This window comes from Hylobates moloch, unplaced genomic scaffold (genome assembly GCF_009828535.3).
Source record: "Hylobates moloch isolate HMO894 unplaced genomic scaffold, HMol_V3 SCAFFOLD_11, whole genome shotgun sequence".
Classification (NCBI taxonomy): domain Eukaryota; kingdom Metazoa; phylum Chordata; class Mammalia; order Primates; family Hylobatidae; genus Hylobates; species Hylobates moloch.
In genome coordinates this window covers 25,318,453-25,340,697 of record NW_026652286.1, presented here as the reverse complement: position 1 = coordinate 25,340,697, position 22,245 = coordinate 25,318,453, and the positions used below count along the sequence as shown (strand labels likewise).

At 39.5% G+C, this 22,245-nt stretch overlaps 1 protein-coding gene across 2 annotated transcripts in view; it reads left to right on the top strand.

The window, feature by feature from the left end:
- Positions 1–437: 437 nt before the first annotated feature.
- SLC17A6 (solute carrier family 17 member 6) overlaps positions 438–22,245 on the top strand; it is a 41,344-nt gene continuing 19,536 nt past the window's right edge. For both annotated transcript variants that reach the window (XM_032166400.2, XM_058446578.1), the window contains exons 1-4: positions 438–797; positions 3,577–3,829; positions 5,301–5,419; positions 21,773–21,887. In XM_032166400.2, coding sequence (XP_032022291.1) covers positions 712–797; positions 3,577–3,829; positions 5,301–5,419; positions 21,773–21,887 — 573 coding nt within the window. In that variant the 5' untranslated portion in view covers positions 438–711. The remainder of the gene's footprint in view (positions 798–3,576; positions 3,830–5,300; positions 5,420–21,772; positions 21,888–22,245) is intronic.

The window sequence follows — 22,245 nt, the reverse complement described above, 5'->3', positions numbered from 1 at the left end:
TCTTCCCTGAGGCTGCCCAAATCAGAACTGTGTATCTTTTATTTACTCACGTCCTTAAAGAGCAGCAAGCCTTCTCCATCTTAATTTGACTCTACCGCAGAGCAGAGTTACGCTGGCGTGATGGGAGGAGATCACGGGCAGAGAGGAAAAACTAATAGCAGCATTGCTCACCTGAGACCTGAGATGCTCCCATGAGTTTTGAATATGCTGTGCTCCTTACAGCAAAGACACCATTTTTTTAAAGTACCATTCTTTTGACTTTGCTGTTACCCAGGCTTCTGTGATATTCCGGCCCCTCCGTTTAAAAGCCAGCAGATTTGAGAGCAGTAAGTCTTCAAAACCGGGAATTTACACTGTTTTTCAGCTGACCGACTTCCAGGACAAGGACTCAACCGCATCTACCCAAATACCATGGCACTGCTTGCGCCCTTTGCCACCGGATCCTCCCCTTCCAATGAGACTTTCTGATTGTGTCTACCAACTCTCCTATTAGGAAACCCGTGGGTTGCATGCAGCTATTCTGTTGTATTCTCATTCTCACTCTCCCTCCCTTCTCTCACTCTCACTCTTGCTGGAGGCAAGCCACTACCATTCTACTGAGAAGGAGAAGCCCACAACTACTTTAAGAGATTAAGACAATATGCGCAATCCTCGCCTTTCCTAGCGATCACTATTTAAATCTGGCAAGAACTGACAACAATCTTTGCAAGAATGGAATCCGTAAAACAAAGGATTTTGGCCCCGGGAAAAGAGGGGCTAAAGAATTTTGCTGGAAAATCCCTCGGCCAGATCTACAGGTAAGACAAAGCAAACACTTGCTTACCTGGGGCTCAGCATGAAAAAATCTGCAGGGCCGTTTCCGTAAACCCTGGTGGCTCAGAAAGATTGTAATATGATCGGAAAATCTTTTTGTTGCCCATTGCTTGGAGCGGGGGTGCTCTGGAAACCTGCTTATTAATGCAGGAATGTTGCACTAAATGAACCTGTCTGGTGTGTGTGTGTGTGTGTGTGTGTGTGTGTTTCATTCTTGCTTTGGTGCCTGCAGGGTTTTATTCTTTACTACACAGGATTTATCTTCTTTACAGTTAAGAAATGGCCAGCCCCTGCTCAAACAGCGTTTCTTTTGGTGCTTATAGATACCCCGAATTAAATTCCTTTGATGCAGAAAAATGAATATAAAACACAACCATCTAAAAAAATTAAACAAGAAATTCCAAAGAGTAATGGTTTATATATATATGTTATATATATGTTATATATTTATGTTTTATATATATATATATGTTAGAGAGAGAGAGAGGTCTCAGCTTCAAAAGCATAGTAGAGAATCCCCTAGTGGAATATGTCTTCTGCACTGAATGAAGAAGAATCAAAATATATCAATAATTGATAGTTGAAGCAATTCCTTTCTCTGAGCCTGAAACAATGTATATGCATTTTTAATTATTTTCATCTCCTAGAGTCTGTTTCTTGCATAGGAAATGTCAATGCCTGGAAGAACAGCCATAAATATAACAAGCAACATTACTTTGAAAGTCCTAGAAATGATTTAATTATTTAATCCTCCTGTAGTCACTATACTAATTATGCTGTAATTTGCAAAACTTTAAATCATTTCAAGTACGTTACATGGATACAGCTTTTCTTAATAATTAGAGCAAAATCAAGGCGACAGGGCAGACATAAAAGGAAAAAGAATTACAAAGGAGCACAAATTTTAATATTTGGGAAATTGAAGTCTCTGTAAACGCATGAGAAATGTAAAGAAAATGATCAAACAACTCCTAGATTTTCCAAATCTCTTCAGGTTTGGAGGGCTTCATGTAGGCACGATTATGCATCTATGCGGCAGTAGATACCGCAAGGGCCCTGCAGTCCCACAGCTCCCATGGAAAAGGATGTCCTTTCCCAGTACAACTGCCATCCGGTGCAGAGTTCAACTTTGTATATTTGAGCACACGAAGCAAATGCAGGAAAAGAAAAAAAAAAATCGCATTGGCTGAATTTTTTTCTCCCAGTAAAAATAAATTGCAATGTTTTCCAACATTATGATCGGACTTTAAGAATAAACATTAACCTAGCCACAAATACTTTTATAACTTATTTTCCAGGTGCTATTTTATAGAATTCGGAAGCCTGACATTTTTCTTCTGGTGGCCTCAAACTGCTTGACAGCAGTATTCCAAGCTATGCATATTTGAAATTAGTTTAAAAATTTCACTTGCTTTACCTGAGTGTGTGAAAACAATTGGGTGTGCACATAGCACTCAAAACGGCACAGGTGAAAAGCAATTACATGGTAGATTGGAAAAAAATATCTGCAAATTGTAAATGGAGAGGCTCTTTGTTTAAATATCGAAAGTATCAATCGCAAGGGGCTACATACAGAGATGTTACCTTATACATTCCTTTTGTTTGTTTGTTTGTTGTTAATAGAAATTTCATGAATGTGTTGTAGACTAGAACACTAACACCTTTTAGTAAAACCATTCGTTTTCTCTGCGTTCCCCTTTTCATTTGTCCCTTCTCCCAAGGACCAAAGCCAAGAATGAATTGATGGTTGAAGTCTTATGAAACACTATGCAAAAACAAATGTTTAAGTGAGATCTTCCCCTTTGATGTGGAATATCTTACAAAAGTTGATTTGGGGGAGTCTTTGTATATCTGGGAGTCGCATTTTGCGTCTTGGGAAATGGACCCTTGACATTTTTCGGTGTTTGTAAGAGAGATAGTAATGACGCAAGATTGTGAATAATTAATTATTCATGTTCTGGCAGTAGGAAGCTTAGGTGTCGGCCATATGCTGTGGAGCCTTTTGTCTCCAACTCGAGTAAGGAAAAAAAATAGTAAGAAGTGTAACAGGGGAGTAAGCATTGAACTAGAACCCTGGGGCGGGATGAAGGGGAAGGAGAGTGCATGAAGGCGAGAGCTCTCAGGCCTTCTCCGCACGCACAGGCACTAGCCTAGAGAGGCCTTAGTCCAGGGGGTGCTCCAGGCTCAGCTCAGGGAGTGGGTTGGGGGGCGGAATACGAGCATCGTCAACCTGGAAAGCTTCAACTTGTTAGAAACGGAAAAGGCAGCGCGGTGGAAAAGGCTCTCTAGTTGGCCCGCCTGCAGCGGAGCAGCCCTCTGATGCTGTGTTGCAGGAGGACACCGCGATAGTCAGGGTAAAGCCCTGCTGGGCGCGGGTAGGAGTGGGAGGCGCCTACTCAGGTGCAGAGGAGGCGCTGGTAACCCCTGCCCTCACAAAATGCAGACCCTGCAAGAAAGTCAGGCCCAAGCGGCCTGTGTGTCTGAATCAGAGCACCCAGGGGTGGAGATGGGGACTCGCTACCTTGGGCCTAAAGGTGTTAAAGTTGAAGAGACGCCGCCGCCGCGGCCAAGGGCACCTGCAGAATGTGAGAGAGCCTGGGAGGTCTTGCAGCTTGGTGTCACCCCACCACCCTAATCCCCTACGGTGGGGCGAGGTCGACGGCCCTCCTCCCAACCCCGACGGGTCCTGAAAAATGGGAATGGGTCAACGTCGGGGGTGCCTAAGCCGCCACGTCCTTGACTCGCCCCTGCTCTGCCACGCAGGGTGCTGGAGAAGAAGCAAGACACCGGAGAGACAATCGAGCTGACGGAGGATGGGAAGCCCCTAGAGGTGCCGGAGAGGAAGGCGCCCCTGTGCGACTGCACGTGCTTCGGCCTGCCGCGCCGCTACATTATCGCCATCATGAGCGGCCTGGGCTTCTGCATCTCCTTCGGTATCCGCTGCAACCTGGGCGTGGCCATTGTGGACATGGTCAACAACAGCACCATCCACCGCGGGGGCAAGGTCATCAAGGAGGTGGGCAACGTCTGGCCACCCTGGCTCCTGCCCTTCGGCCATGCGGCGTCGCAAAACCACATCTCCTGTTTGAGCCCCGTTTTCCCCCCACTGACAGGAAGGTTTGGGTGCTCCCTAAGCTCCTCTCTAGCTCTGCCGTTCTAGAATGGACCCCAGTAGTGTTATCAGTTCCCTTTTCGCTCTGCTGTCTGGGCCTTCCCTTCCTCATCCTCAAAGTGGAAAAGAGGGTCTAGCTCACAAGGTTTTGTGAACTGTGACTTAATACAAGACGTTGGTGACTAGCAATGTCCACTAAGTCTAAATAGAAGTGTGTTTGTTTTACTTGGATGAATAGTGTAGCATATTAATTATAGTTTTCCCAGGACTTCATTCAATCCCGGCCAAAGCATTCTTAATATTCACAATGAAACAAACTGGAAAACAAAATCAGCTGTGTTCATATCAGCAGGTTCAGCTGAGGGGTCTTTCGGAAGGTTTACCTCCTCCAGGAGGAGCCACAACGTAAGAGGGTCCCAGGGTGGCAGGGAGTCGCGCCCAGAGTGGGGAGGGTCACGTCAAGGTCACAGAACCCCTGAGTCCAGACTTCCTTCTTAGAAACCCCAGCTGCCGTAAATCAGACTAAGCAGGGGTTGAGTGGAGAAACTGGGAAAGACTCTTGGAATCCGGGACACCTTGCAAAATCCGCTGGGTGTCAAAATATTATTTAAAGGAGAAAAAGGGTCCCCAGTTCTCAGGCGAGAAAAGCGCGCTCCCACCTTTCGGACGTAAATATTGCGCCCCAGTTTACCTTGAGGTTCCCTTCGGGGAGTCACCCAGGCTGATCAGGGCGGAATTAGACCTCCATCTTCAGAAATACTCCTGCCCCGTATTTATTAAAACCCCTGAGCAATGACTCCCTCTTCCTTTATCTTCCCAATTCACCGACTACTCCAAACCCTTCAGGCCCATATCCATCCCCATTTGTGGGGACACACTTTCTCTTAGCCACTAAGAGCCTGCACCTTTCACCCTTCGCTCCCCACTTTCCTTCCCCAGAATTTCCCTATTTAAGTCTCCAGGGTTGGAAGTCACTACACTACTGCGTCCGCATTGGCCGGATTCGTTAAGTGGACCCCTGCCGGGCGTCTCCACATCTGGCTAACAAATCTCTTCATGGGGAATCCGAATTTCCAAGACGGGGGCCCTCTAGATTTCTCCTTCATTCAGATGATTCGATTTGCCTGACAGCAGTCGGGGAGCAAAGCCAGTGCGCCTGGCCTCACTATTAATCACAATACATTTTGTTAATGAGCAAGGTTTTTTCGTTGCAAGAGGCAATTTTATTAGGAAACGAAAATGAAGCCACTCTTATCCCCAGCATGCATGAAGCGCCCAAGCCTTGGGGGCTTTTTGGCTTGTGAACCGCTGAAAGTGAGCCTTTGGCACTGACTCTACTCTTTCCCTTCACGCTTTTTTTCCTACTCCTCCATAGAAAGCCAAATTCAACTGGGACCCGGAAACCGTGGGGATGATCCACGGTTCCTTCTTTTGGGGCTACATCATCACCCAGATTCCGGGAGGCTACATCGCGTCTCGGCTGGCAGCCAACAGGTAATGCGCCAGGCGGGACTGGGGCTCAGGGCGTGGTGTTTGTTTCCCCCGAAGGGGCAGCAGAAGCTGGAGCAGAGACAACAGCCCAGAAGGGTTTGAGGAGTCCCGGGCGAAGTCTTCTAGTCCCTTGACACACTCTCTCAGGGCTGGAGCTGCTGGTGACTCCTTCCTGAATTAGTCGCCTAAAAGAATGTAGGCTCTCTGGGACCCGCGCACGCGGCCTCCTTCCCTCTGCTGTGGCTGAACTTGCTTTTGGCGAAATAATCGACGTGCTGTATGGCCTGACAGGAGCTGAGGACAGACGGGAGCAGGCAGAGCAGGGACAGTGCGCCTGAGTGCACAAAGGGGTGCGGAACGGCAGATGCTGCGCTCTTTCCTGCACTCCCCGCAGGCGCCCAGGCTCCCCGAGGGTCTGACCTCCTGGCAAGGCGCCTCGAAGGCCTGGCCCAGTCACCCGCCCAGTTGGTGCTCTGGGTTAGAAGGATTTGTTTCTAGGGGGGCAGGCACCAGCGATGCGATTCCACCTGTTAATGAGCTGCGTAGGGGCGGGGGTTGGAGGAGCCCTCAGCTGCTTTCAGTGGCCTCCTGCCTTGCTGCGGTGTCCACAACCAAGGTCCTAGCGCCAGTTCCCGGAAGCGCCACCAAGGGCACCTGCAGAGACACCCCTAAAGCATAAGACCTAAGGACTGATGGGGTGGGGGTGTCGAGGGGCACGCCTAGCCACCAGAAGGTGAGGGGCAGCTTCCTTTGCTTCACTGTGTGTATATTGATAAACAAAATTAAATGCTCTTCACGTCTGAATTGTTGAACCCACATAGAACACATGCACCAGCTCTTTCTGGTCTTTCTGCTTAGATACCGCAAATAAAGACTTCCAGTCTTTATTGTACCTAAAACTTCATTCCTCTTCCTACACTCAAAACTCACATTTTAACGGAAGAGGACTAGAAGTTGACACCTCCCTAGTAGTGGTCATATGCAACCTGGCCCTTTGTAACCTGGGCACACCTCATCTCTTAGGGCCCATACTGCGGCTTTTGTCAATTACTAGCCCTTTCACTAGCGGTGTCATTTCTGCCCAAGGCTTCTCAGAGTCCTCAGGGCCTGGGGAGGAATTTTTGGAAATTTATTTTAGGCTTAAGGATCCCTAGAGTGAGGGTTTTGGGGCAGTGCTTTAAAATGTCAAGAGGAGAGTGCCATACATTAGGAATAATGCTTTTCCTAATAATGCCTTTAAAGAGTATCGTCTTTACTTGACATACGGATGGCTGACACTAAGACCAAGTAGTAGACAAATAGTCCCTTTTAAAAAAATCAATTTATTGTGTGTATGTACCACATTTTATTTATCCATTCATCTGCTGATGGACACTTGATGAAACTCATTAACTACATAGAGAACCCCTTTTTATGGATGTGATAAATCAAAGAAAACATTGATATTAGGCAAAAATTAAAGAAATATTCTGTCAAATATTATTGATTATGAACATGTTACATTTTTGGTTTTTATATCCCCAATATATGTAGTCTTCACTCCTTTTCTTTTCCCTAAAAAGTATTTCCTAAATTAAAACAAAGTTCTCAGAAAGATACCCTAAACATACATGCATGGAATGTTTTCACTGCAGGAGAAAAAAAATCCAACAATTCACCAAAAAACAAAAATGATACAAGAACTCAATATGATGTCAAATGAAAATGTAATGGTGGTGACTGTAAGGGTTTTTTTCAGAGTCAAAATATTCACCTTGCCAAATATTAAAATGCTAACATTTTCCTGCCAGGAAAAAACACCAGGGATGCTCCAGCTTTTCCTCTTTGTAACACTAGGAGGTCAGTAAACGGGTTTTTCTGATTATTTAAATTAAAAAAAAGCAAATCATTACTATCTGTGACATGTTTAGCAATGAAAAGAGTGATGCTGACCCAGGTTCTAATTTATCTGGTAGATTTTCCTCAAAGGATTTTTTTTTTTTTTTTTTTTGAGATGGAGTCTCCCTCTGTCGCCAGGCTGAAGTGCAGTGGCACAATCTGGGCTCACTGCAACCTCCGCCTCCTGGGTTCAAGTGATTCTCCTGCCTCAGCCTTCCGAGTAGTGGGACTACAGGCATGCACCACCACGCCCAGCTAATTTTTTTATAGAAAAAAATTTTAATTTCTGGAATTCCTATTTGGATCCAAATTAATCTTACCTTTAAATGGGTATTCACGGGAGAGGCCTTAATATTTTCATATATGATATGTTATGTTCTATGTTACTGAGAAAATTAAATTAAAAATGCATTGTAAAATATCATGAACCTATAGAAAATTATAGAGATCAACTACCTTATCTTGCCTGAAGATTCTGACATTTTGCTTCATTTTGAAAATATAACAAAACATTGCAAAATGCAGTTGAAGGCTTGTGTGAAAATGGTTTTTAAACATGTATAACATTTTCTTTTCAGATTATAACAGTATTGCACATTAGTAAGAAAAAAATTATAAAAATGATAAAAATTTAATCGTCCTGATACCCCTATTATTAACATGGTGAATGTCCAACTAGTACTACAAATGCTACATAGAATTTTACCTTAGAAGGCTTTTAATAAATACAGAATCAGATATTTTTACAAGTTGTTTGAAAGATGTATATTTCCTATTATGATCTCTTTTTCAAAAACAGTAAAGACAAAGCAGCAAAACCAATCTTCCACCTATAAGCATCATGTACGCATTCACATAAGCTTCTCTATATTGATCACTTAGGAGTAGAATGAGATTTCCCTTGCATGTGATATTGGGGACAGATTCCTTTCCCTCTAGGTGTAAAAGAGTCTCACTTTGGAAAGTGTTTGCCATCACTGTTGTGGGTGGAACTGAGGAAGATAAACTGAGGTGTGTGGAGACAGCCACTTGAGAGAAGGGCTCCTGGCTACACATCTTGGCAAATTTATCAATGAAAAACAAACAGCAATTATTTGGCTTCTTCAATTTATTGATTAAGCAAAGACAGCCCCACTCTGGGTCACAGTGCAGACTCCTGGTTCTTATACTACTCAGATTCTAAGTACATTTACTTTCCTGATCATTGAGAGGAGGAGTTGGAAGAGTCAGGAGGGGAGTAAACCCAGTCTCAGAGGAGGGATGTCTCTTGCATCACTTTTTCCTTTGTCTTCCCTTAAAGAGCTATTGCACATTGTGGGCTGGAGAATTTAGTCAACTCCAGGAAAGGCCTTAGGGTGGGGGGGTCAAAGGAAGATTCTTTACAAAATCTTCAATGTTTTAAGATGAGAACATATTAATATGGTAATAAAAAGATGAGGGGGCAAATTATTTTTGTCTTGAAATAATACAGGACATGGGTTTACAGTAATCCAGATATTTACAAATATGAAATTCCTAAGGACTGGTTTTACCCTGCATTTAAATTGCTGTGAAGAACCGGGACAAGTGTTTAATGGCATAAATAGCATACATATATAATATATGATATATATATAAATATATGAAACATAAATATATACATATACATATTTTTTTGCAAAAGGCATAACCATAGAAGGTCAGATACAGCAAAGGGAGTTTGATGAACATTATATGTTTAATGTATAGCACTATATCACAAAACTGTTTTTGCCTTTATTTAGGTGGTGATATTATTTAAACTCTATTTAATATTTTTAATACCCTGCTCCTGTCCTCTTGATTTCTCAACCCTGCTTTATTTTTTTACATGGCACTTATCACCACCTGTCATATCAATATTTTACTTATTTATCTGTTTGTCTAGTGGTAGTTTTGCCCATGTTGTTTTTTTTTATTGCTGTATTACTAGCATCTCAGAGAGTACCTGACTCATGATAAATACTCGTTAAATAAATAAAATAAATATCGCAACAAGGTGTTTGGGGATTTAAAAAAAAAAGCAGTAAGATTTAGGCTCTAAAAGCCAAACTGTAGGTTCAGGCTCTTGAATGTGTTACTTAGTAACTGAATGATATAAAATGTGATTTAACCCCTTTACACCTTAGTTTGTATTTCTGTAAAGGAGGGCTAATCAAAGTACATGCCTCATGTGGGTCATAACAGCTAAATATATGTAAAGTTTTTTTGAAGTGCCTGGAACTAGGTAATTGCTTGCTGTTATTATTTAGTATTAATGAAATCTTAAATTTAGGACAAAAAAATGGAAGGAAAAAAACCTCTGTGACTATTCGGCTTATTTTTGTATAAATTTACCTGAAGCATTAGTAATGCAAATGGTTTATTTCTAATGTGATAAAAAATGCCTTTTTTCATGAGTCATATTTCTACCTTTAAAATTATTTTCCCATGTACGTTATTCAAATTGAAATTATTGTTCACTAAAAATTCCATATATTTTATTTGAAGGCCTTTAAAGAGCTGTTTTAAAAATATTTTTAGCCAGGTGTATAGAGTGCTAGTGATTCAGTGCATCCAATCTTTGAATTCTAGCCAAGCACAAATATACTTAGAGAAATGCATTTTAGCTTGAGGTTAGACTTCCGTATTCAAAGTTATAGTTTATTTTCCCCTACTGTAATCCTTTATTTTTGTCTTTTCAAGTATTTCTTGAATTTCTAACTTGGCTTTTTCTAAAGAAAAAATACTTCTTTATTTGAATAAGACACTTAGGATCACACTTGACTGTAGCATATAGTAAACCCCACAACAGGAAGAACCCATATTATTGCTGGACAGAACTCATCTAATCCAACCCTTTCATTTTACAGAGCAGGAAATGAAATAGAGAATTGAGGGAGTAGTGATTTATCTGAGGTCACAAAGTGATTGTGACTAGAACTCACGTGTCTGTTAATACATGATGGCAAGGTACCTTTACAATGAAATTTAACATCTCTCTCTGTTACTATATGCTTCATTCCAAAGTTTGCTTTCAGCAGTAGGCTGAGCCATCTGCTCTCTGAATGAGTGATTACAATCTATCATGCCCCAAATCCAGGGAAGAATTTCGTGAATTAGAGAGAGAAGCCTTTAGCGGGCCCAAGGGATCCTTAGATTTTATTTTGGCAGGAGGATCATACTGAATTTTTTTTGTGTGTGTGTACTGGCTCCCAAGCTATTTGGCGACAACATAGCTGATTCCGCCCTTTTCTCTGCAAAAGGCAAACTCCACACTTGATAATGACTAAGACAAAGAATCTGATATTCTATAGCAGAAAACATGGTATTTATAACTTTTTCTGCCACTCAGACACTTTGACAGTTTGGGCTCTTAGAACTACAATTGCAGAGATTTGAACATGACTGGGTGTAGATTAGACTTTTGTCTGCAGAAATGAAGGGATTTATCCTTGGGGTTTTGACTGATGCAACTCAATTTATATGCTGTATAAAATAGAAAGTAATTTATACTTAAAAGTGAGCAAACCCAAAAGCATGGTTTTAAAATTTACTAGTGTGCATTTGTATTTATAAAAATAAATTTTAATATACTTTAGGTAAATATTATGGCTGATATAATTATGAAAAATCTCTTGTTAGAATAATTTTCAAAAAGAGAAGAAGACATTTTAAACATAGTATCTTCATGTGTTAAGCCCAGAAAGGAGCAATTTTACTGGTGCTGTTCTGTCTTTTTTCTTCAGAGAGATGAAACAATAAAGATGTGCTTTATTTATTTGTTGGAATAAGCATTGGAAATGAATTCCTAAGCACCATCATCAAACACACACACACACACACACACACAAACACACACACATGCAGACACACACGCACACGCTGTTGGTCTATCTATATAATATTTTTTCCTCTCTATTTACCTATCCATTGCAACCTCCATTGCAAGAAGGAGTTCCTCAATCCTTCCAGTGAGAAATATTTGTGAATTCCTTATGTGTGAGAAAATAATTCAGACTATGAACATAAATCCTGCTGAAAGGGACCACCATCCCGTTCCAGTGGAAATGGTTTATAAGCACCCAGTCTTTTAAGGCCAGAGGTGACTTTTTCTATCTCGTGCATCTAGCTGCCAATCAAACATCTAGCTGCCTTCCTATTGTGGGCCTCATAGGTTAGGTATCTGGGGTAAGGCAGGAGAAGCCTGCATTTTTCTGACAAAAGAAAATACCCTTTACCATAAGATGAATAGATGGATTGAGGAGGGAGGGGTCTCCAAGGGCTTGCACGTGCTTTGCCAATACGAGTTTCTCTAGCTCTCTTTTCATTCTCCAATCCCTTACCCCTTACTAGCTCTGGCTTTTCCTGCTGCTGCAGCATTCTGCTACTGCAGTGCAGAGGCAGCTTCTGGAGGGGAGAGACATGATTTGAGGAAGGAGAGAGTCATGTGGGCAGCTGGTAGAGTGATGCTCCTACTGCCATATGCTACCACTGGGGCTGTCTAATCTCTCTGTCATGAGTGATGAAGTCATTTTTACAACTTAATGATGTATCAAGGGACTCAGAGGGTTGGCTCATGTCTGTGTATTCCCTTTTTAATATGGGAGTGGGGGCATCAGATGTGACAAAGGGAGATATCCAAGCCCTGATTTGATTAGATTAAATAGATTAAACAGCCTGAGTCAGTCTACTGCAGACCCTCCAGGAAAGAATTAGTTCCACACCTGAGGTGAGGAACACTAGTTCCCTGTTAAGCCACAATCCACTGCCCAAATGGAAGTGGATTGATTGATTTAGGGAAAATGAACATCATCTGTAGAAGTGACAAGTCACCAGTGCTCTTTTCACCTCTTCTGGGCAAATCATTTTGGGGTGGGCTTGATACTTGAGGGTGTTTGTGGCTGTGGGTCATAGAAAACACGACTAGGAATTTCAAAGCTAACTCATTATGGGCCATATTGAATGCTAATCATCACGCAGTTTGTGATATAGGTTTTCAGCAGCTGCATTTGCCTTTCCAAACATTTCTGTGTCATGATTACTATTATACCTCTTGATTTTGGCAATCTCTATGGTGGTATAGAGCTTCCTGCCATTTAAGAACATCAGTGTGCATAAAATAATGACATATGATTATTTCATACTGTAAAAGCAGAGGAAAGTGTATGTGTGTGTGACAAGTAGAAGAAAAATAGAAATCAGGCTTTAACCTGATAATAATCAGCAAATTTATTTGAGAATATTATTTGCTGCAGAGGAAATCACAAAAAAACACAACAATTTTAAGTGGTTTTCAAATGGTTTATAATTTTGAAAACATCTTTAATAAGCAAATGGCCCTTATTTTATTTCACAGAGACTGTAATACTTTTCTTTGAAAAATTAAGAACACCCATCAATTTCTATGTCTTTTCTTAAGAAATAATAAAATTATTATTTTACACATTAGTTTGCACATTTCTTTCCTTTTTTCCCCCAGCCCAATTACTGATGGCCTATCTCTGACTTATATTCACACCAGAAGTGGGTTTTAAATCTAACACCTTAGGTGCCAATTTTAAGGAGAAAGATCTTAAGTGAAATGAAATACCAGACTGCTTGAGATTCATCTTACTATTTAGAACTTCAATTTCAGCTATATATATATATGTGACTTCTTTATTTCTTCTGAGAAAGGCATGTTTTACTGAGTTTATTGTTAAAAATTGTGTAATTTGCTAGAGTATTTCATTGATAGTTTGTTTTCATATACAATGATATAAATATACTGCCTGATATTATATAAAGCTTACTTTTACAATTTAAAAAATCAAAAAATAAATATTTAATTTTACAAAATGTATTTATTTCTAGAAAATGCTTTTTCTAGAGTGGAAAGAGAATATATAAATTATATTATAAAATCATCTTCATAATTGCCTTTGTTTTTTCGGGAGGCAGGTGAAATTAGAATTGAATCAAATAATAAGTATATATATCACAAAATTCGTAATGTACATTATCTTTATCCCGCACATGACTCTATAAGGCAGGCATTCTTTCTTTTATTATTATTTTAGATTCAAGGGATACATGTACAGGCTTGTCATGTGGATAGATTGTGTAATGGTGAGGTTTAGGTTCCTAGAGTACCCATCACCTACATAGATAATTATACCTAAGAGATAATTTTTCTACCCTCACCACCACCCCAAGCACTTTCACACTCTTCTCTTTTGGAGTCCCCAGTGCCTATTATTTCTATGTTTATGACCATGAAGGCAGGCATACTGATACTTCTTTTACTCATGAGAAAACTGAATACAGAATCGTTTTCCCAAATACCACTAGATGGTATGAAGCAGAGCTTGGTTATAGACCCCAGGATGTCTGATTTCAAATTATATCAGTCTTTACTAAACATATTTCTTATTAAATATCTTTACTGTGTGTTTTCTTTAAAAACGTTGTATTTTACAGCTTCTTAAAAAATCACTATATTATTTAGTGCTGGGCTAGGTCAATAGGAAAGAACTAGCCTGTGGAACAATTTTAAGAATTGATTTACTTGTGTGGTTTGCATTGCTAGACAAGTCTTTTGATCAGAGAATAACCTTAAAACGTTTTAATGATGAGCATCATTTTCAGGGCAGTAGTGCTGTGAAACCCAATTATAAGTGTGAAAGTTAAGAGTAATCCTAGGGATAATAAAACTCACATGAACATTAAATGTTTCTTGTTATATAATCTATTTCCTTCTGTCTGTTAATATACAGAAAATATATTTAATGCTTCTGACTTCTAGCATCAGACCAAAAAAATGATGAAACAAGCATAATATAATATATATAACTATATCAAATATTAATGAATGGTGAGGTTCTTTAAGAGGACACCATATCGGCTCTGAAGCATTACTTCCTAATTTAATTTTGAAAGCAGAGCTTCAGAGACAGTGGTTTCAGAGGCTGATGAGGATCTAGTGATGAACAGGCAGTAACAGGCAATGTGATGGCTGCTAGTTTCAGGGGATTCCAGTGTTCTTTGCAAGATGTAAGAACGAGGCCAGACTGGGCCATGTACTTGAACTCGGCAACTATCTCAAGTGAGGATTTATCTACAGGAGCACTCTAAATTATAGCCCATAGCTCTCAACCTACAGTTATTCTATGAAAATAACTCAGCTTCCTAGAATTGATAGGATACCCAGAACAGCGGTCTGTCCCCATTAAAAGCTAGAGCAGAAATAAATGGTCAATTGCTTGAAATAAATATTCATAGAAGAAAGATCTGTTATCACCTACATATACCACAGGAGAGGAAGTTATAATTACCCTCAGTTGAGAGTCTTTACACAAAAAGAATTGGATGCTCATTTCTGAGAACATGCCATATGAAAAGCATTGTGCTAGCACCAAGGAGTTTAAAGAAGTGGAGACCTGGACCCAACTCTCCAAGAGAAAAAATAATGGGAGGGCTTGGGGAACGTACAGCCTCATGAGTTAAGTCTTACAAAGGTGATCTACAGTAGCTCAGCAATATCTGAGAGAGGAGACTAGTTGAAAAAGAGGTGTGTTTTTGAGGGTGGGGGCATGAGTGAGTACTGAAGGATAAAGTGGAAGGATACTGAGACAGTTATTGATTTAAAAAAGACTGTGAATTTTCTTTTCTGGTCATTTCCCATCAGATACTTTAGATGGACTATTGAGGCACAGACTAAGAGGCTGATGCATTTCAATCAATTCTGTATGAATTCAGAATGGGAGATAAAATTCCCATTACATGTCTTCTACACTTAATGAAAGCTGCTAGAATTTTAGCCTGATATGGAACAACCGTGTGTTCATGGGCACAGAATTAACACTATTTAATCAGTGCAAAATCATTCTGGAGAAAAAGATGCGGAATAATCATTCTTTGAAAAGTCTATTAAAGATTAGGAAATTTCTGTATAATAACGGCTAACCTTGACAAGCCATTTATTATGGACCAGACAGTGTCCCCTTTCATAATTGATTTATTTAATCTTCATGATACTTTTTTTGAAGTATGGAAACATTTCCATTATACAGACCAAGAAATGAAATGAGGCTAAGAGAATTTAAGTAATGACAACTTGCCCAAAGACATACTTAGCAAGAAATTGGAATTTTAATTTGAATTTTCACAGTGTAACCAAAAAAAAAAAAAAAAACCTCTCATTCTTAACTAATACTATATCATGCTATTTAAATGTCTACAAGAAACAGACCAAGAAATGAAGTTAAAAGAATTTAAGTAATGACAACTTGCTCAAAGTCATACTTAGCAAGAAATTGGAGTTGGGATTTGGATTTTCACAGTGTAATAAAAAAAGAAACTTGTCTTTTTAACTAATATTATATCATGCTATTTAAATGTCCCCAAGAAAAATATGGCAGCTGCTCAGTCAATTTGGTCAATAAGAATGGTCAAAAGCAGAACAGAGAACTTCACTTTCATTTTTGATCTAACAATCTAATATCAATTTGTGTTTTTTAAAGAACATCTTCCATTTTAGCAGTGTTTCTATTCTACCCTTGCCTCTCCCCTCTATAATAAAATGTAAGCCCTTTGTTTCCACTATGTCCAGCTTTGTTTTTTCTTGGTCTGGGTCTTCACCCCATATCTGCCCCTTTTGTGATGTCCTGGGGGAATACCTGGCATGGTACTGCTAAACCAGTGATTCCCAAAGCAGGATAAGCAATACTAGAATAACCTGGGAACTGGTTAGAAATGCAAATTCTCAGGCCCCAAACACATCTACTGACTCAGAAACTCAGAAACCTAGCAATCTGTATTTTAACAAGCCCCAGGTTTTTTTTTTTTTTTTTTTTTTTTTTTTTTTAGTCTCTGAGACGGAGTCTCGCTCTGTCGCCCAGGCTGGAGTGCAGTGGCACAATCTCGGCTCACTGCAAGCTCCACCTCCCGGGTTCACGCCATTCTCCTGCCTCAGCCTCTCCGAGTAGCTGGGACTACAGGCGCCCGCCACCACACCCGGCTAATTTTTTGTATTTTTTGGTAGAGACGGGGTTTCACCGTGGTCTCGATCTCCTGACCTCGTGATCCACCCGCCTCGGCCTCCCAAAGTGCTGGGATTACAAGCGTGAGCCACCACGCCCGGCCAAGCCCCAGGTTTATATCACGCATGTGAAAGTCTAGAAACTACTGTGCTAAACAATTTATATTCTTTTTCTTTCTTTTTTTTTTTTCGAGACAGAATTTCACTCTTGTTGCCCAGGCTGGAGTGCAGTGGCGCAATCTCGGCTCACCACAACCTCCGCCTCCCGGGTTCAAGTGATTCTCCTGCCTCAGCCTCCTGAGTAGCTGAGATTACAGGTGCCCACTGCCACACCCAGCTAATTTTTGTGTTTTTAGTACAGACAGGGTTTCAACATGTTGGTCAGGCTGGTCTTGAACTCCTGACCTCAGGCGATCCACCCACCTCGGCCCCCAAAAATGCTGGGATTACAGGCGTGAGCCACCGCGCCTGGCAATTTTATATTCTTAAAATTATTTTTCATATTCAGCTCCACTACTTCTTTCATTTCTTTTTGAAACCTATACTTTGTTTAAGAAAATACAAAACTTTCATAAATGAGCCTCTCCATTTAACTACTTACTTCAAAACATAGGAGAGACAGGGTAGAACTCTGCTTTCACTTCCCACTGCTACTACCATCCCTCCTTCAATAACATTTTCATCTTCAAAATTTATGTTATTTTATATATTGCTGTTGGCATTGCTAATGCCAGTACTCATTCTGCTGCTATTACAGTAAGTAGATCTTAGTGGTCAGATATCCAGGATCTACAACAGATAAGTAATGTAAACCATAGTTCTCTACTTACTATCTATATGTTGTTGGCAAGTTATTTTTACTCACTCGGGCATGGTTACACCGTCTGTGAAGTAAAGATAGCAGTAAGAGCTTTCTAATATTGTTGTTCAGTAAAAATGAGAATCTAGAAGTGATATCCACACTAACAATTCAATAACAATTGACAATTACAGTCTCTACCTGTCTAGCTCATAGTTATGAATTTATTGTCATATGTCAAGCATCAGACTAAGTCCTTTAGGTACATAATTCTATTTAGCCTAACAGTAATCTTAAGAGATACAATACATTAGTAGTATTACCATGCAAGTTCCAACATTCTTTAAATGCTTAGAGTGTGCCAGCCATTCTTCTGGTTGTTTTACTTCAAATAACTCATAGGTTCTGTTAATATTCCCATTGTTTAGATGAGAAATGAGGAACAGAAAGTTACATAAAGTGCTCAAGGTCACTCAAGTAATAAGTGCCAGATGAACTGTGAACCCAGATAGTCTGGCTCAAGAATCCATGCTCTGAACCATTACCTACTGATGTCGTTTTTAAGGACAAGGAAGCAGAAGTTTAGGGAAGTTAAACAATGTACTAGTTACATAATTATTAAGTGACAAAGCTGGGGTCCTACAAAAATTTCTGTAGCATTATATCAGCCTTTCCCCCCACCCTCTCCTACCATTAGTGACTTTGACCCCTTGCTCCTCTGCAAGCCATCATCCTGCTTGAACTTCGGTGGTTGTTAACTACCTCCTGCGTCCTGGCTTTTAGATCCCTCTCCCCTCAATCCCACTAATCTTCACACTTACCTCACTTTAGGGGCATAATTGTCACCCTCTGTGGTCACCCCAGACTCAGTAATTTCCAAGATGTCACAGACTGATGGATTTCACCCTTCACCTTCTTGGACTATCTAACACTTCCTCAAAGCCTCCTCATCCAGCATCCCACTCTAGATGTTTTTCCTTCTCCTAAGCACCTGAGCCACTATGTTCAGCCATTTTCAATACTTCCTTAGTTTCTGGTACAGAAAGTACCCTCTTCCATTTGCGAAGCTTTGCTGAGCCATTCCTTGTTTTTGGAAAGTCTTTCTTCTTTTTTATATTAATCTTTGAAAGTTTCCCTACCAAAGGTTTGTGACTTGGTCAACTCAGCTGAGATGAATGTTTTCCTCTGTTGTTGTCTATCTGTACTTCTGTTGTGGCCTTTGGCATACATTGTCTCTGGACTACTGGTCTCTCCCTCTCCTACTACACTGAGGTCCATCCTCTTCTTTTTCTAAGTGTCTGCTGACATCATGTGAATGAAAGAACACAGATTTTCATGTCAGAGAGCCCTGGATTTAAATCTGAGCTTTACTACTTGCTTTTAATCTTGGCCACACTTTGTTTCAATTTCCTTATTTAAACTCAGAGAGTTGTTGTGAGGATTAAATGAGTCAATATAAATGGAGAAATTACAGTAAATGACCTGTAAATCTTACCTTCTCCTCCACACAATACTCTCCTGTGAATATAGTCTCACAGAAGTTTGAAGTGTAAATGCATGAATGAATATTGAATGGGGAGGCTGCTTCAGTTTTGGCTGTGTGGCAAGACAAGGTGTAAAGGCTTTCCATTTAGGGCAAGAATTTTGATAATCAGAATTTTAATTACTTAGATATTAATTAGGATAACAATTATATAAAATTAAATAAGAAGATGAGATTTGTAAAGTTTGATGAATTCTTAACTAGTTACAGGGAATTCAATGGATTTTGAGGTGAAGTGCCCACTAATAATGAAAAAAAGGATAGATAAAGAAATTAAGAGGCCAGGCATGGTGGCTCACACCTCTAATCTCAGCACTTTTGGAAGCTGAAGCGGGTGGATCACTTGAGGTCAGGAGTTCAAGACCAGCCTTGTCAACCTGGCAAAACCCAGTCTCTACTAAAAATACAAAAAATTAGCTGGGCATGGTGGTGTGAGCCTGTACTCCAAGCTACTCAGGAGGCTGAGGCATAAGAATTGCTTGAACCCAGGAGGCAGAAGTTACAGTGAGCAAAGATAGTGCCACTGCATTCCAGCCTGGGTGACAGAGTAAGACTATGCAGAAATTAAGGAACTTAAAATTAAAACCACTTCAATTATGCCATGATATTATATAATTAGAAACATTATTCAGAGCAAGAATGAAAAGTAAACATTAAAAGTAATCTATCGGCATTTTATTTCAGAAATAATAGTGTGATATAAAGTGACTTTGTAAAGATTATCATTTAAATTTACAGTTTGAATGCTGAAGTATATTACTAACAACCTAGTATATGCATAATCAGGTATAAATCCTAGTGGCAAAACTCATTGGGTTTTAAATAAAACAGAACTGTCTCTGAAACAGGTTTCCTCTATTTAAAACTAGTTAACCACCTGAACTAGTGATTTTACTTATCTTAGGTTTAGTTTCTCCATCTATAACATTGGTATATGAATAATATAATACCCATGTCACTGGGTTGTTAAGTGCTTGTGGAGTTTATGGCATGTGAAGTGTTAATATGTTATCTAGCAAGTCGAATAAGCACTCATTAAATTTAGCTCTGACTATAGTGTACATTCAACAAATAATTCATACTTGATTCAGCTTTACTAAGGGGGTGATTTTTCTCACAGGGAACATTTGACAATTACTGAAGACATTTTTGGTTGCCATAACTTAGAGGAGGGGTGTGTGCTACTGGCATCTAGTGAATAAATACCAGAGATGGTGCTAATCGTCATGCAGTACACAGGACAGCACTCCGCAACAAAGGGTTATCTACGCCCAAATTTCAATCATGAAGAGGTTAAGAAACTAAGCTAAAGAATGGGTAATATTCATCTCTGACCAGCTTATAACGAGACAATCGTACTTACAAGCACTTCAAAAAAGAAGAGACAGTGATGATAGAATGTTACATTCACAGAAAATAAAATTTATGCATCATACCTCTAAAACAATTATAATAAAATAAGACCCACATATTGGATAAACCTGGATAAAAGTTTTTCCTCAAACCTTAGCATGCAAAATTATCTTTGGCTTAAAACAAAAGGACATCTATTTTGGGCAAACAGCACAGAGGTAGAATGGAGCAGAATATTCACTTCATGAGTGATCATTTATCTCAGTGGAGAGAAGCCACTAAGGGAAGGCGGATACAGGCTACATATATTTTTACACAAAATTATTTGACCAGTATATAATCAATAGAAAAAGTTTTAATTCACTGCTGTTTGTGATGTCATTTCTCACCTTTCTGTAGCAGATTAATAATAATCATAGAGAGTCCTTTTCAGAAATCCAGGTCTTTAACAGTAACATTTGAAAGTGCCCACAAGAAAGATTAGAGCTTCTATGAGGCAACCAACATTGACTGAATTTAAGGCTCATGTTTGACTTGATAAATTTTGCCTAAAATATATAGATTAGCTCATTGGAGTTAGCATGTCTCAAAACATCTTTGCAAGGGAATAGTTATAAAGTAACCGAGCTAAAGGAATACTTTTCTTACTTGGTATAAACATTATAGAAGTGTTTGTTTGTTTGTTTGTTTTTTGAGACAGAGTCTCACACTGTTGCCCGCCCTGGATGCAATGGTGCGATCTTGGCTCACTGCAACCTCTGCCTCCTGGGTTCACGCAATTCTCCTGCCTCAGCCTCCTGAGTAGCTGGGATTACAGGCGCACACCACCACAACCAGCTAATTATTTGTATTTTGTGTAGTAGAGATGGGGTTTCACTATGTTGGCCAGACAGGTCTTGAGATCCTGACCTTGTGATCCACTCGCCTTGGCCTCCTGAAGAAGTGCTGGGTTTACAGGCGTGAGCCACTGCACCCGACCAGAAGATTTTTTTTTCTTTCTTTAACGAAGGAGTGGAATGGAATTTTTACTTGTAGATGGATAAAAGCTTTAGCATTACGTTTCTAGCATTTTTTTTCTTGAATGGTTGTATGTAGGTTGCTCGAGATGTGTCTCAAACAGAAGAAGAAAATGAGAAACCTGAGAGAGATATACTAAGTATAATTATTTACATTATTTCGAGAACATGTGCTAAGGGATTTAATCAAGAGACTTCTTGGGACATTTAAAATATGAGTTCATTTATAAAATTTCTATGTATGTGCAGCTTCTAGGAAAGCTACAAGTAGTTGTGTAATGTGAGGAATAACTTTATTTATGCATTCATTATTTCCAGTAACTCTTCAGTTATTACCACCTGTGTGTCAGGCACTGTGCTAAGTGTCAAGGATACAATGGATGCGAAAAACAAGCTCTTACCCTTAAGCAGTTTACATCGTAGAATGAAATAGAGTCCAAAACATATATTGGTTTATTAAATATTTACAATTTGTAATTAAGTCTATAAAGAAAATAATAGTATAACCAAATGTATTGACTCCTTTTATTTTTTGATGCATCAAATATAGAATTTCTAGATGGCCCATGTATGTATTTACAATGGCTAGCCTGTCAAGTCCAGAACATATATTAGAAAAAACAATCTACCTTAAAATTATTGGCAATTTTTGTATTACTTTAAATGTTTAACTTCACCTGAGAAATTTAGATATGTATATGTAAGATGCTGAATCATTTAAACAGTGTTCGCATCTTTTCTATTTCAGGGTTTTCGGAGCTGCCATACTTCTTACCTCTACCCTAAATATGCTAATTCCATCAGCAGCCAGAGTGCATTATGGATGTGTCATCTTTGTCAGAATACTGCAAGGACTTGTTGAAGTATGTAACTTCAGGGTGAAGCCTTTTTAAGATTGGCATTTATTTGAGAACCACCAGTTTATCTTTGTCTTTATCTATAAATAGATATATTGTATTAGGTTGTATCTAAATAGAGTAAAAACAAAAAATGAAACACTGCAAATGTTAGACAATCAGATATTTTGTCCATAAGTGATATGAAACTATGAACGTCACTGCTTACCTCCTTCTCTCTAGAATTGAGTGGGATTAAAGAAATATTTTAATGCCTATTTGACTTAAAAAACAGGGACTTTTGTTAATGTGTCATGATAAGAATTTTAGAGTTTGTCCTTTGCTGGTGACAACCATGAATTAATATCTTGGGAGTTTTATACTA